The sequence below is a fragment of the Astatotilapia calliptera genome, chromosome 8 (genome assembly GCF_900246225.1).
Source record: "Astatotilapia calliptera chromosome 8, fAstCal1.2, whole genome shotgun sequence".
NCBI classification, from domain to species: domain Eukaryota; kingdom Metazoa; phylum Chordata; class Actinopteri; order Cichliformes; family Cichlidae; genus Astatotilapia; species Astatotilapia calliptera.
Genome location: NC_039309.1, coordinates 6680099 through 6695795, shown reverse-complemented (window position 1 = coordinate 6695795; position 15697 = coordinate 6680099). Strand labels below are relative to the sequence as shown.

The following is a 15697-nucleotide window of genomic DNA, read 5'->3' as shown; positions in this document are numbered from 1 at the left end:
TTTGAGTTATTTACACAGAGAAAAACAAAGAATATGTTTTTTTAAGTTAGTATGTAAGCAGGTAATAAAGCATCAAAAAGCCTTTAACGGTAAAAGCTCATACAAGAATTATCAAAATGAAAAAAGTAAAAAAGCATTGAATTTCAAAGAATCTTCCCTGTTTGTAACACTTAAAAACTGAACTGTAAAGTCTCATTAAAACTGCATGTGTGGGAGGACTTTTGAAAAGTAAAATCCTCTCATTCTGAAAATGTGCACGGCACAAAAACAGAGCTGTGCCTGGAGTCCAGTTAATGTTAAAAGATTGAGTGCATCTTATTAGTTCTCTGTCCCACCTAGGAAATTACACTTTATATATTCCACAAAATACTAAATTGCTCACACTGCACAGACATCTTTTATACACTACATAAAACAATGCAAACCGACAAAGTGCAATCTTGATTTCAAAACTGCTGACAAAAAAATGCTGAATAATCCCCTGCAGGGGTGCTCCTGAGGTTGATGTGCTAAGTGTGATGAGTAATTTAGGTAATGTGATTTAGGTAAAGTTTGAATATTTAAATATTTAAGGTAGCTGTCATACAAACTATGTATTATGGCTACTCATTTATGTAAGTCTTAAGGCGCTAGTGCAGCAACAAATGTCAGCTGCTCTCGTTAAACTGAGAAGGGTACATTTATAGTACAAAATCAGCTTGTCTTCTCCACCATGGAATCAAAGATTTTATTGCCCTTGATTAGTTTTATTGCAGCTTGCTCAGAAGTCACCTGGATAATTGATGCCTTTCAGATTACCTTTTAAGGTCATTGCACATTTCTTTGCAGCTGCATTCCAGGCTCTGGTTGCCTAGTTACCCATCCAATGTATTTACTCCCAGTCCATATGTCAAGTGCTAGCTGTTTCAGCCGTTCACCTGGAAGCTGAGAAATGCTCGGGCCCACTTTTGCTGCTTGTAGTTATTTGACTGTAGTCGCTTTAAGTTGCACTTTCTATGGTCTCACCATGTTGCTTCCAGTGTGGATGCACTTTTAAGAGAGATGCTCAAAGTCTAAACAAGACCATGAACTCTATAAACCTTTCTTACACTCCAACATACTCCAACACTCCTTGTCAGTGTCTTAACATAGACATTAAAAACAGTCTTCTACTACCTCACAGAAAATTAGAAATATTCACTATTACTGGAAGAGCAGTGGCTACAGAGGATTACAGTTTTTTAATTTATACATTTATGCTTAAAATAAATATTTTAAAAGTAAATTTGGTCTTTTTTTAAACATAACTTTAAAAAAAAGGAAGAATGAATGCTTTAAAACTTTTTTTAAAGGATTTCCTCTACCAGGAGCTGTGTGTGCATCATCAATCTTCTCAGCCTTCATGCGTATAATCAGCCTGACAGCCATAACGGAGCTGGTATGATAATAACCTAATTATTGACCAGTAAGAGCATCCCTGTGGTTGTCTGACTGTCAGTTAAAAAAAAAAAGAAAAAGGCTGATAAGAAGGAAGGTTGTGCAGAAAGAGAAGATGCTGTCTGACTCAGTCTCTGGTTTTCCAGGAAGTCGATAGGTTCCTGCAGAGCTGCTGTCATCGCCCAGTGTGTCCATGTGATGGTTAGGCAAGCAGACAGTTGTGTGGGGAAGAAATTGCCTTCCATGTGATGGTTGGGAAACTCAAACCAGTTTTCATCATGTTGTATTATGCAAGATCAAACACGCTGGAAAACTCGCTGTCATCCTCATTATCATCATGGTTATTGTAAATTAGGGAAGTAAAAGCATTACTAATACTGTAGTGTGATACAGTGGAGATGAGTCACAGCCTGGGAGAGTATATGTACTGGAGTCCATGTTTATGCATGACATAAACATGGACTTCAGTTTCAGCTGGGACAGTTTTTTTTAACTGCTCTGACAGTTCTTGAGTTCTTGACAAAGTTGAACCTACCCGTCAACAAAAACTTGCCATTTTTGTCTCAGAGTGTTTGTACCTGTAGGATCTCACTGATATGTTTATTAACATCTTAAAAACTGCTTACATAGGTAGATTTTCCATTGACAAATACAGGAACATTTCTGTGGATTGTCTTATGTTGGCTAACCTGCTTGGCTAGCAAAATGCATGTGTAATTCACTTTTAGAGTCGTGCATTTTCTTTAGTGATTTTTTCCCCATGTGTAAATGGACTGATTCATATAAATCGTTTCTCTACTCTACTTTATACAACAGATTGTTACTCTGTGATTTCCTGTTTTATTTTGATAGCTGGTTGTCTTCTTTCTTGTCCTATGGCCTTCCTCAGCAGCAGTGAACCGTTTCCATCTTCTGTCTTGTGTTTGGTTTGACTTAATTGTTTTCACGTTGTCTTCTGGGCAAATATGTTTTGCAAGTTTTAAGCTGTACCTAACTAAAACCACTGAATGAAGAACAAACTGTGGATTGCACTGTCATGGAAATGGGACTGTATTAATCTAGTGACGCAGAAATGTTAATAAACCTCATCTGCTGCTAAGTCACTTTTACACTGCTGGAACTGCAGCTGCTTAAACACAGAGCACACACCAAGACAAACACCTGTTTAATCAATAAAATTAATTTCACTTTGATCTGCTGACAAAATAAATCGATTTCCAAGTCTCTTTTACTGGACAGTAACATTTAATGTTTAAGTGTATCCAATTTAAAGTCTAATCTTTAAGTTGGATACAGTCAGATATTAAACGTTACTCTTTAATAAAGGAGACTTGCAGAACTAAATTTCAGAGCCTTAATCTGCAGCCGCCCTCATCTAAGAAATAAACAGTAGCATTGAGAGCTCACTGAGTCTTTAGCAGAAGGCCCTGCTTGATGGGCAATTTAGAGTTACCAGTTAACCTAACCTCACTAACTGCACATCTTTGGACTGTGGGAGGAAGCCGGAGTACCCAGAGAGAAGCCATGCAAACATGGGGAGAACATTCAAACTCCACAGAGAAAGACCCTGGGCTGATGGTGAAATTGAACTCAGCACTTCTTGTTGTGAGGCAACAGTGATACCAGTCATCTCAAATGGGGTTTTAGGGCTTTGTCAAGCCAGCTAATGCAAAAAAGCTGGCTATGTTGAACTTAGTTTGTAGTATACCTCTTTGAAAACTGGTTTTTCTTTACTCTGATGATAGTTACTCTGAGTTTACATTTGGGTTCTTGAGCTGCAAATCCTGCAGAGTTGTCATGAATAGAGAGATTACTACTACAGTACTACTAAAAAAAATACTTTATTTGTAACAGGCTGTAAACAGGTTTGTTTTTCCTACATTTTAAGTTGGACATTTTATCATGGAAATCTGTAAAATGTTAAATGCCGGCACTGTGTTTTGTGTTCAAAGCTATAACGTTAAAGGGATTATCATTCAGCCTCTGAAAATAATGATGCAATTTATATCCTTTTTAGTTATACGCTCATATTGAATCAATTCTTGTTGATTTAAATGACATGATTTGACAATTTATCACAGTCAGGCATTTTATGACGTATAATTGCATCATATTAACCTAATTTGATGTTGAAGTGACTATGAACTGATACTGACCCTGAACTACTTGAATATATAACATTTATGAACCGTGGTATATAAGATAATATAATACTTAAGCTTCCATTGCCTGCTAATCATCTATATACTTTTCGCAGTTACTCTGTGATCCCATGGCCTCCCTCAGCAGCAATGAACCATTTCCATTTCTTTAAAGGAACTATGAACATCAGAATGAATTAACCGCAACAAGCGTGCAGGTCCTCACATTGTGCTTAATTGATTGGTTGAGGACTAATATAGCTTATCTTTTTACCGGGAGCTGAGACATGTTGCTGTTATTTCACAACAGAGCGAGATGAAGGAGAGGGAGGCAGAGAGGATGTGTGGAGATTAATGTGCCCATCTGCACTGTGCAGACTCATATTCCTCAGTGCAACACTCTTGATACCTTCATCTCTTCTGTTGTTCTCTGAAGACAGCTGTTCTTTCCGCATGCAGGGTTTTTATTCTTCTTAATGTCAGATTTTCTTAATCAGACATTTATCACTCACTTTTAGAGCAAACCAAAGCTCTGTAAACCTACTTCTGCACTGAAGGAGATCTTTCATGCCCACAGGAAGAAAAAAAAACAATGTCCTCCTTTTCGCTGTCTCATAGCAGCGACGCAACCTGCCCTAATTTCTGAGGTGCTACATTGGGGTGTGTTCAAATATTTAGTTTAGTGCACCAGGCCAATTATTTTTCAACCTCTCTGTCTGCTCCAGTGGCAGAAGATCAAAAGCCAAAAAGCCATCCGCCATGTTTACCTTGTTAACATGTACTTTTCATGGACTTCAGTGACAGTAATTTAGCCCACTTACTATAAAAATCTCTCACACATCACACTTGTTCACACACACACAGCAGGGATGATGTTGATGCTATGGCATTACCGCTGATGCGATTTGGCAGTACTGGGGCACGATTCCTGCTGAATGCCCTAAAATTTTGCCTCCACTGTGCCCCCATCCCTACGTTCTGTCTCTATAGTCCTCTTAGCAATCACTCCAGCGACTCCCTCCCCATCTCCCAGATCTGTAGTTGGGTCTCACCCTCACACGCTCAGTCACACACACTGAGCATGTTCATTTGGGGTGTGTAGACTCCATTCATTTCCCAGTGAGTGTAAAGTCAAGCTATTCTTGTGCTTTGTAAGCAGAGATATGAAGCTGTGATCTCGTGGTTTTTTTAAAGCCAATTTTTCTTCTTACAGCTGGTCATTTTAGGGGTTGCCACAATGGATCATGTGCCTCCATCCCACCCTAGCAATCCACCTCTATCCCACCAACCTTTTGCATGCCATCCTTCACTACATTCATGATTTTTTTTGTGATCTTCCTCTTCTGCTGCTGCCTGGCAGCTCCATATTAATCATTCCTTGTCTAGTAAATCCAACATCATCCAACTTATGGAGCACACGCACTGATAACACTCAATATTACCCCTTTGATTTCTGTCTGTTTGATTTAAACTCACAATTCTGATACTCTCTTCAATTTCACAACACTGTTTGCATACTCTTCCTTGAAGATTATTCCTACTCCATTTCTCCTCCTATCTACACCATGGTAGAACATTTTAAATCCACCTCCAATACTCCTGGCATCACTTCCCTGCCATCTGGTCTCAAAATATATCTACCTTCCTTCTCTCTATCACATCAGCTAGCTCTCTCCTTTTACCAATCATATTCTGTACATTTAAAGTCCGTACTCTCACCTTCACACTCCTGCATTAACCTTTTGTTTCCATTGGAACCCTGTTGGACAAAAGCACCAGAGGTGGTCTTTGTTAACCCAGAACCTGACTGATTGGGTGTGGAAATCTTATTCTTGATAATCCGCATGTTTCATTTGGAAATGATTTTATGCCAGTTCCTGATACAACCGTACCATGTAACCGTCACAGTTTGGCTAGGTTTAGGCAACAAACCACATACTAATCTTTATTAAAAGGTTAGGTTTGGGTTAAAAATAAAACTTCAACTATGTTAACAATGTTTTACAAAGTCTTTCTGGCAGAAAACCTTTAAAACAAAAGTCTGGGTGAAGCTAACTATATGTAGGCAGAGTGTTGAAACGCCAAATCAAATGGCTCAGAAGAGCTAAAGGAGCACATATTAGCTATCAGCTAATAACACAATGCTTGCATAGGAATATAATAACAATTTTAATCACTACAGCTGGTTCACAGACGTCTTGTACAGGCTGTACCACACAGAGAGCCATTCATTTAGTCAGAGAATTCCTTTAAAATCCACCACTGTGTATACATGTTTGAGAGGTCCAGTTTGGCAAGTGGAATTAGTGGAGGCGATGCCTTGCAGGCAGCCGGCTACAGCTTTCTATGTGAGCACACTTGTCAATCAAAATAGTCGCACCACTAAATGTCAGCCTTAAAAAAGTTGAAACAGGTGAGATATAGAAAAATAAATAAAAAATCAACACCCTATACAGTTGGAACCAGCCTCATGTGGCCATTAGAGGAACTGCAAGTGTTGGCACTTGCTCTTTTTTTTTAGCCTTGGAGTTTGCCAATTGGTCAACGTATAAAACTGCTCTAGCTTACAAGATAGTGATGTAATTTGGAAATTCAAAGGAGACTCTATTTATAGTTTAAATAACCAGAACAAATCTGTCGTTTTTTGCTAATCAAAAAATTCTGACAATATGCATCATTGTCAGTTACACCCAGATATATTGCTTCCCTGACACAATAAGACATGTTAGTCTCGGTCTTTACACAAAGAAACCTTCACATGTCTCGTGTCATATATTTGCAGGTCTGCTGGGCAGCACCCGTTTCATCGGCTCTTCCCGAAACTACAGCACCCTGCTGTTGGAGGAGGAGGCCAGGCTGCTGTATGTGGGAGGCAGAGGAGCACTCTACGCTCTCAACACATCCAGCATCTCCACACCTGCAAACCTCACAGTGAGTGCCAAGTTGCTGAGAAACACATAATTGCTGATATTAAGACAGAAAAGCCCATTTCACGAGTTTTTCTCCCATTCGAAGGAGGAGAAACTAATAATAGCCTTTTTGAGATTGAGCAAATCCCATTGTGTTCCACCAATTTTATGGCTATCGGATTAAATGCACCAGGCATTTATTCAAGGGTTACTGAAGTGAGTCAGAACTTAGTGACGCAGCCAGAAAATTAAGTCTGCTGTCCTTCTCTTTTCCTCCCCCTGTTTATCACACACATACACACACATACTTTCTTCTCTCTATCTGTTACTTTCTTTTCTATCTATAGGGCTTTTTATTTATCTGTTTGCCTCTCTTTATTTATTTAGCTTACGGAGTCATCCTTATTACCCTCCCATTGTTTGCAGATTGATTGGGATGCTTCCCCTGAACAGAAGAAGCAGTGCCTAAACAAAGGCAGAGACAATCAGGTAAAAGGCTGCAGCTTTGTTTTCTTCTCGGAAAAATCTCCCATCTTTATTTATTAGGTTAATATTGGAGAGCACAAGTGCAACTGCTCCATTTTGTGATGCTTGTGACAGCAACGAAACATTCAATACTTCCAGTTGTTTTGTAATTTCGTTTCCCTGAAACCCTGAGACACTAAACTGGAGGTTGAGGATTTAAAATAAATGGCACTCATTCATTCATTATTTTTATAAATTAGACCATATACATTAAGTAGAGGTTTTCTCCATCTTTTATTTGTTGTAGAGCAAACAAAAAACAAGATGTCACTAGAAAGGTCTGAAACTTCTGATTGACTGGGATTTTCTTTTTTTGGCAAAACCATCTCAAAGAATAACAGCTTGTTACAAACAAGGTATGCAGGAGAGGATCAGAAGACCACAGCGGGTCCCATTCCTGTCAACTAAGAACAGGAAACTGAGGCTAGAATTCAGAATAGAAGATTGGAAGAATGTTACCTGGTCTGAAGAGCTACGTTTGAATGTCGCAGCAGAAATCGTGACTCATCAGCCATTGTTTAAATGCCAGAGCATATCTGACTATTGTTGCTGACCATGTCCATCCCTGTATGACCACATGATATCCACCTTCTGATGGTTGCATCCAGCCATGAAATGGCATGTGACAAAGCTCTAATTATCTCATACTGGTTCCTTGAACAGGACGATGAGTTCAGTGTGCTCAAACTGGCCGTAACAGTCTCAATCCAATAGAGCACATTTGGGATGTGGTGGAACTGGAGATTCACATCATGGATGTGCAGCAAAAAATCTGCAGTGGCTGTGTGATGCTATCTCGTCAGTATGGACCAAAATCTCACAGAAATGTGTCCAGAACTTTGTTGAATCTGTGCCACAAAGGATTAAGATAGTTCTGGGGGGGAAATGGGATCCAAACTGGTACTAGCAAGGTGAACCTGTGTGCTTTCCAGTTTGGGCTGCCTTAGCTGGTGAATTTTATTGAATATAGACAGATTAGCACCTACTCCATTTAAAACAGTCACATTTCAAAAAAAAAGTTGGCAATAGATTCTCATGATGACCAGTGACAGAGATCATCTGTATCTAATGAAAGAAAACATATCCCCATAAACCTTCAAAATAAGAGCTTCCTGTTTATGGAACCTATTACCATTAAATATATTACTGAGTGACTCTTACCACTTCCTTGCAAGCACTGTTTAAAATTTGTTAAAAAACCAACCAGACTTGTCATCATGCTTAGCTAGTGCATATTTGCCTTTCTTTTTTTCCAGTTTTGTCAGTTTGCCTCCTTTATGGCTTTTTCTTTGTTATCAATAATGTAATGAGAGTTTATGTAACTTCCTTTTGAACTGCCTGTGCTGTGTAATAGCATTAATGTCATCTGTATTGTATTTGATTTATTTTGCATGCTTCCTTCTCTGCTCTCTAAAGCTTTTCCTCCCTATCTTTGAAAGGTTATTCTTTTATGTTTTATTGTTTTTAACACCCGGGAAACAAATTTATTGACTGATTATTATGTATTGCCGCTGAGAAAAACAAGCAGATACACAACAAAAAACAAATCACTTCATTTTACTGTGTTCTCTGCAGACAGAGTGTTACAACCACATCCGCTTTCTGCAGCGATACAATGAGACTCACCTGTACGTCTGTGGAACGAACGCCTTCAGACCGCTCTGTGCTTATATCGTAAGAGATCCTGGGTTTTTTATGTCAAGTAAAATTGTGACAAGAATTGAAATGAAACAACTTATTATGTGTTCTCAATCTTTTTTTTTTTTTTACAAGGATGCAGAGCGTTTCAGCTTCTCCTCAGGTTTTGAGGAAGGCAGAGACAGGTGTCCGTATGACCCAGCAAAGGGATTCACTGGCCTCATCATAGGTAAGTCCAAATGCAATTTATTTTATTCTACAAACCATCCTGCATTATGTTTGTCCTTGGGGATCTTATTTGTAAAGGCCTCTGGGCAGTAAAGGTTTACTGTTCTCACACATTATGGTGGCATAGTGGTGCGGAGGTTAGCACATGTTTGGAAGGATGTTCTGAGTTTTAATCTGCTGCTCATCTGTGGAATTTACAATTAAATCAATGAAATATTGATTTCCCATCCTCACCCATCCATTGGTGTCCTGGCTCCACACTAAATTGGGTTATACATTGGTTTATCTGTCTCCATCTGCACTTGTGGACACCTGAGAATCACCTCAACTTAACTTGGAAGTGTTTGGACACAGAAAAAAAATCACCAGCTGGAGGGAGAACGGATGTTCAAGCCCAGAACCATTTTGCTGTGAGGGGACAATGCAAACCTCTGTAACAGCATGTTGCTGATATGCATATACACAGCATATTACATAATTTTTTATATAACTTGAATACTTAGTAGAACTCTAAAATCTAAGAATGAATGCAGTTTCCTTCCAGCAGTTCTCTGTGCCTCCAGTCTTTTTCGTGATTTTTTGCCTCATAATCCTGTTGCTGTCCTCGTAGTCATTTCCATTTATGACTTTTTGAAGTAGTTTCGGATTTGACATTTTGCTTGCCCTTTGCCAGAATGATTTGCTTTGCTGTCTCATCAACACATCAGCAAATGACCTTGACTTTTTGGATTAAAGCTTTGGAATCTGGACTTTCACAGTAATTTCCTGTATCCTGCATTTAGGTCCTCTTTCACAGTCTGTCACCTGATTCTGCACTTTAAAATCCATAAGAGAAGTTATGGAAAATATTTTATATTGTTTATCATGCTGATGTCATAGTTTTGAATGAAACTCAAATCCATTTTCAAATACTTTGTTAGAACTGTGCTACTGTGAGGTTATAATTAGGCCCAGCAGTGTTTTTAAAACTTCTAACGTCATCATACTAAGGGTCTGTGAAGACTCATCAAATCACAGTGGACCCAGAAGGGCAAGGGGAACTTGTGGGATTTGTTTCAAATGCAAGCAAGGTCACAATTACGTGATTTTTACCAACTCAAACGGCTTAAGTCTTTAATTAGTTTTGCTGGAAATGTGAATGCTCCCTCATGTATAATTGCTTGACAACCATCATGAACATTTTTAAGGATTACAGCAAGCGTTAACTGTGCAAAAGTGCACCCTGATTTTTGGATTAGATCACACTTTTAGATGTAGCATAGATAATCAAACACTGTCTTTATTAGACAGTTTAAGCATACTAAATTTTGTCTAATTATCGTTACAAATACACAAGTCATAGGTCATACTGTTTCCACTTCCTCTGCAGTCCACTGAATGCTTTCATTTACATGTGATTAAACTTTGATATCTCAATATCTTTCTTTTTTAATCCATTTGCCACCAATTCATGCTTTTAATCTTTTAATTAGATGGTGAGATGTTCACAGCCTCTCAGTACGAGTTTCGCAGCTCTCCAGATATTCGCAGAAACTTTCCATTCCCCACACTCAGGACAGAGGAGGCGCCCACCCGGTGGCTTCTGGGTAAATATAATCATTCATATGTATGTACATAATAGCTGCTGTAAGACGCTAGTTCAAAAAGGATGGTGTCCTTTTTCCAAATATTTCAATTGGGTTTTAAATTGGATTTAACTAAAAGTAGTAGAAAGGCAATATACCAATTGTAATTGTATTGCTTCTTGTGTAGAATTTTTTTTCTCTGGATGGACAGAATAGACGAATAGATGTGATGATAATGTGACATAACTAGCATACAGCAGTATTGTATCTCATCTTCTTGTAACAGCACTTCAATCCATTTTAAACTACCTCACACCCAAACAAGATCTGATATTTTTTTGTAGATATATTTTTTTCTTTGCATAGTAGAGTTTGAACTTGCATTTGTGCATGCAGTGGCAGTTTATGTTCATGTTGTTGTCCCAGAGTCCAACAGACTTTTCTGACTGATATGGTTTTCCGCATATTCAGCTATATTCAGACATTTCACTTTATTTTTTGAGTCTTTTATTGATATTTTATAGTTTACTGATTCCAATATTCATTGCAGTTTCATATTGAGAAACATCATTTTTAAGCTATCAAACTATTTGCCGCATACATTACAGTCGAAACTTCTTCCTCATTTCTATTCTGAATGAGTCAGCCTCTTTTCCTGCTTTAAAAAAACTCCCATCAAGTTAGCAATGAATGTAATTAGTTGTATAATCGCAGTTGTGGCTTTAATTTTGTTTTTTTAGTATTGCATAACTTTTCTTCCTTTTAGTGTTCAAAAATAAAATAAACAATAACAACAATAAAACATTTTATTTATAGTTGCTTTCAAGACACTCAAGGACACCTTACAAGCAATTAAATTGCAAATTGTTTATTTATTATCTGCATTTCATACAGCATTCCTGTGTTTTGGGTAGTGGGGTTGCAGTTCCTCTTTCAGTAGAATATTAATAGACCAAACCTCATTGCTATGTTGCACATTTTTATTACATCAGATGTTTTTTTTGTCATAAAAAAACAACAGATTCACTTGTAGAATAAAAATCACAAGGAAAAAAATTGCACCGCATTGCAGCTCTAACTGACTTGGTTGTGGTGGTTCAATCATACTTAAAGGCTCCATCTTTAGTTTCCAAGGAGACACTTTCTAGGCTGCTAATAGGTTTCTTTTTGGACATGTGGATGTGTGCGTGTGATGTGTTTGTGTTTGTGTGCACAGAGGCAAATTTCGTGGGATCTGTGCTGCTGAAGGAGAGCATCAACAGCTCTATCGGTGATGATGACAAGATTTACTTCTTCTTCACTGAGAGAAGCCAGGAGCAGATTGCCTACCCGAGCCAGACCAAGGTGTCCAGGGTTGCCAGAGTATGCAAGGTCAGAAAGACCAGTTAACCCAAACACTGCTATCTATAATCGCATTAATGCTTTCACTGGGTTTGAAACGGCTTTACAAGTGCCTGCAAGGTCACAGAAAGAAAGGGTTGAAACAAGAGAGGGTAAAAGTTACCAATCATTCAAAGTGAAAAATGGTGGGATTATTGAATGGTTTTTGTCAGTTGCACAGAATGAATGTAAATGGATTTCAGAGGACGTTCTTGTTTCTCAATGAGCTGCCACGCTCCTCTCGCTGTAATATCAATGCTAAATCAGCCAGCAGTTGGTCGTCTCTAATCACAGTTTCTTCACTGACAGAGGTTCTCTCTCTGTGCCACTGTTGCCAGGCAAAGTACAAGTCCACAAACCTCCACCTCCAATGGCAAACCCTCCCCCTTACTTTATTGCCATATCCCCATCTTCAACTCCGCCTTCTCCTGCTCTTCTTCCTCTACTTCCCATCTCACCTCATTTCACTTGCTGTCAGCATTCCCAGTCTAGACAGCATGCCCAGCAACCATTCCTAGAGGTTACTCTTGCTCCTTTTCCTCCCGCTTGTCATTTATTTTAGCCATTCATGGGGGTATAATTACCATCACGGTGTGCTTTTGTAGGCATCAAAAGAGTAAGTCAATGACTCAGCTGGTGAAATGAAGCAGTTGTGTTTCATTTTTTGTGATCCTGTGAAAAGGATTTAAGTGAATGAATGAGAGAACACTAACAGGAAAACCTACTGAGCAGGAAATTTTTCAAAGATTTTGACATGGTGTGAATTCTCTGTTATGTACTTGTAGAGTTTTGTTTCCTTTTTTTAATATATCATTTACTAATGTTCATACTTTCATTATTATTTCTCTTTAGCTTTTTTTTCTCTAAGTTGTGCTTCCTTGTCTCCTCTGTCCTACGTCATCTTAGTTTCAATTCCTAAAATGCAACAGGAGGAGAGAGGACAGAAGGAAAGAAGTGGTTTGCCAGAAGAGCTGTACTTGAGGATGCACAGGTTTATAGAGGAATATGCTGGAAAATATACAGTAAATAATCGTTGAAAGATGATATTATAAAATACAGCAGTAGTTTATTGTTTTGTTTGTGCATAACAAAATAATTTATGGTGCAGCTGTGCCACACGTCATTTTGACCTTGTGCTGCTGTTAGTTTTATAATAATGTTTCTAAGCTTATCTTGGGAAGATGTTATTGTGGACACTGACATGAATGCAATGTGGCTTCAAAGAGAAGCCAAAAGCCAAAGTAATGGCTCTAAGGGGAATCCAAATTTTTAATCAAAAGAGGAAATAAGCAGCCAGTGAAACACACAATAGAGCACAGTACAACTATAAGGAACTCTGGAAAGCTTGATAAACAAGATTATTTGAGTGTACTACAGAGCAAGCTATGTTGAGCATAAAGTCAGAATTTTTTATGTCACAAAATTGGCTGTCTTTTTATGTGGTTAAATCACCATGGTAACATGTGCTGAACGCATAACCTGGTTGGGAGGAGGCTATGGTCAGTTTCAGCTTAAAATAGGTTTTCCGTGAATTTTTAAATTACATTTGTTAAACCTACTATAGATTCTCAGCTGGGTGAATAGAATAGAATAGAATAGAATAGAATAGAATAGAATAGAATAATCCTTTAATTGTCCCACAAGGGGAAATTTGGTTGTATCAGCAGCAAAAAACACACATATACAAAAAGAACAGGACACAGAAAACAAACAAAAACATGAATGTGTCATGTATGTCCAAGTTTTTAAGCAATATATTACTGACATCATGAGTTAAGTAAAAACTGTCGTACTTGACTCTACTCTGCTGTTAAGTCTGTTTTGCACTGCTGGAATAGCAGCGTTATTCTTTTGTCTTATTTCCATCAGTATTGCATTTTACTGTTACATCTTTTATGCTCCTTTGTGTTCTTTATAAACATTTATCACCATTTTATTATCAACGCTTTCATCTGATAACGTGTCTGATTGGTGTAGGTGTCACTCATGGGGATCATGTTGTGCTGAAGAGTCAATATGATGTGTGAAACGCTCCTTTTTATGTGAGCGTGCACAGAGCCAGGCAGAAAGCCCAGCTTAACACAGAATGTTGATAACTGCCATTGTCACACCCCTTATCCCTGACTGGGGTTTTAGGATTTGTCAAGCCTGCTAATACAAAGTAAGCATGGCTATGTTGAACTTCCTTCATGGTTCCCAGGCAAGTTGCAAAGGGGGGTGAGTGCTTAGCAGACTGGACTCAGAAGAGTGATTAGGGAATAAGTAACAGGGATGGAACATACATGCATTTAGGGTAAATGGCATTTATTTGACATTGATGTGTCAAGTTTTAATTGTGTGACAGCAATGGCACAGTTAATGGTGTAGAGAAAATGACTAATAGTGCTTAAAAGTGCCAATTTTTTAATTCATTTTTCATATAGGCTCATAGTCCACATTAAATTCCCTTAATAGAGAGTAATAAATGATCTGGCTCTCTGTGTGTTGGCCCTGTGATGGACTGGCATCACAGCGTCCGGGATGTATGCTGTTTCTCACACCATGAAAGCTGGGAAAAGTTCCAGCCCCCTTTGACTACTAAGTTAGATGAATGGTTGAAAAAATAGAGATAAATGGGTGGATGGGGGGTGAGTGAATGATTACCGGTGTCCATGTAATTTTATTCATACAATACAAACAGCAGCAGCATGAGTTTGTTGCTTTTCAATTATGTATACAGTACACAGATAGTCTGGACACTATTTTCACTGTAAGAGTTCATTGAAAAAAAGCCTCATGTTTTGGATCTTTTAGTATGAAAAACAGGTTGCTAAAGGTTTAAACACCCAGTATTGATTTTCACATCGCTGTCTGCTGTTGGTCTTTTCCCTAAGTGTCTCTGCTGCTTTGCTGAAAAAACACATCATTTTATTTCCATTAAAATGATTCTCAAGGACCTCTGTTGAGGATATTTCTCTCTCTTTTTGTCCTGTTTCCACTGGCATTGAATAATAAAGTTGTAAAATACCCCAATACCCCTGTGTTGCTGTAAGCCTTTGTCCCAAAAGCTCATTAAACAAATGCAGGGAGCTCATTTTTGAGCATTTCTTGCTCTCTTACTTTTCAAACCCATATACACACTCACTGTGTCTTGTCTTCATTCTCACAGCATTCGAAAGTAGTCATTTCTGGAAATAAGGTCTGGGCTCTTCCTCTCCCTTCACCAGCACTGTGGAGTTGTCAGAGCAGTCGAGTGTAATAACTCAGTCTGAACTAGGCCACGGCAGCACATGCAGATGTCGAGTGGTCCCCAGCTCAGCCCCCATGGCGGCCAGGCACCACGCTGGTTGATGGCAGATCCACAGATAGTGACGGCTCTGGCAGTAGCCCCTGGCCTGAAACCACTGACGACTTGCCATTTTTGAGTTGCCTAGCCGGTTGTCCTCTTCTGCTTCTCACTTCCCAGCCAGACAGCTTCTACTTCCTCGCCAGTCATGCCTACTTTAACAAAGAAGAGACATGATGACATGAAAACAAGACCATTGCAAAAAGCAGAAATAGGTGCCAGTTTGACATTATTTAACATTTTTCTTGCTATACATCTCCAGTAAAGAGAATGGTGCTGTAGTTTTAAGTTGTTGTTGTTGTTTTTCTCAGTTGTATTTTGAGAATACACTGCAGCACAGGCTCATCTAGGGTTAATTCCCCCTCTGGTATGCTTGGATTCTTCACTATTACTGCCTTAAATTTACCTCATGACAGCCCAGTGACCCTGACTGTGCGTTGATTGACAGAGACTGTAATCTGCCATTGCATCCCTTTAGCTCTTCCCACAGTAATAACCTGCTATCATTTGTTGCTTTCAAGTCTCTACAGATTTCCTTCTGTCAAATGAATGAAATTTAAAGATTGGATT

At 38.6% G+C, this 15697-nt stretch overlaps 1 protein-coding gene across 1 annotated transcript in view; it reads left to right on the top strand.

Annotated features, from left to right (window-relative positions):
• sema4gb (sema domain, immunoglobulin domain (Ig), transmembrane domain (TM) and short cytoplasmic domain, (semaphorin) 4Gb) overlaps window positions 1-15697 on the top strand; it is a 54343-nt gene that overhangs the window by 22463 nt on the left and 16183 nt on the right. Inside the window, exons 3-8 of the mRNA XM_026178181.1 lie at window positions 6340-6488; window positions 6893-6955; window positions 8567-8665; window positions 8765-8858; window positions 10330-10443; window positions 11639-11793. Coding sequence (XP_026033966.1) covers window positions 6340-6488; window positions 6893-6955; window positions 8567-8665; window positions 8765-8858; window positions 10330-10443; window positions 11639-11793 — 674 coding nt within the window. The remainder of the gene's footprint in view (window positions 1-6339; window positions 6489-6892; window positions 6956-8566; window positions 8666-8764; window positions 8859-10329; window positions 10444-11638; window positions 11794-15697) is intronic.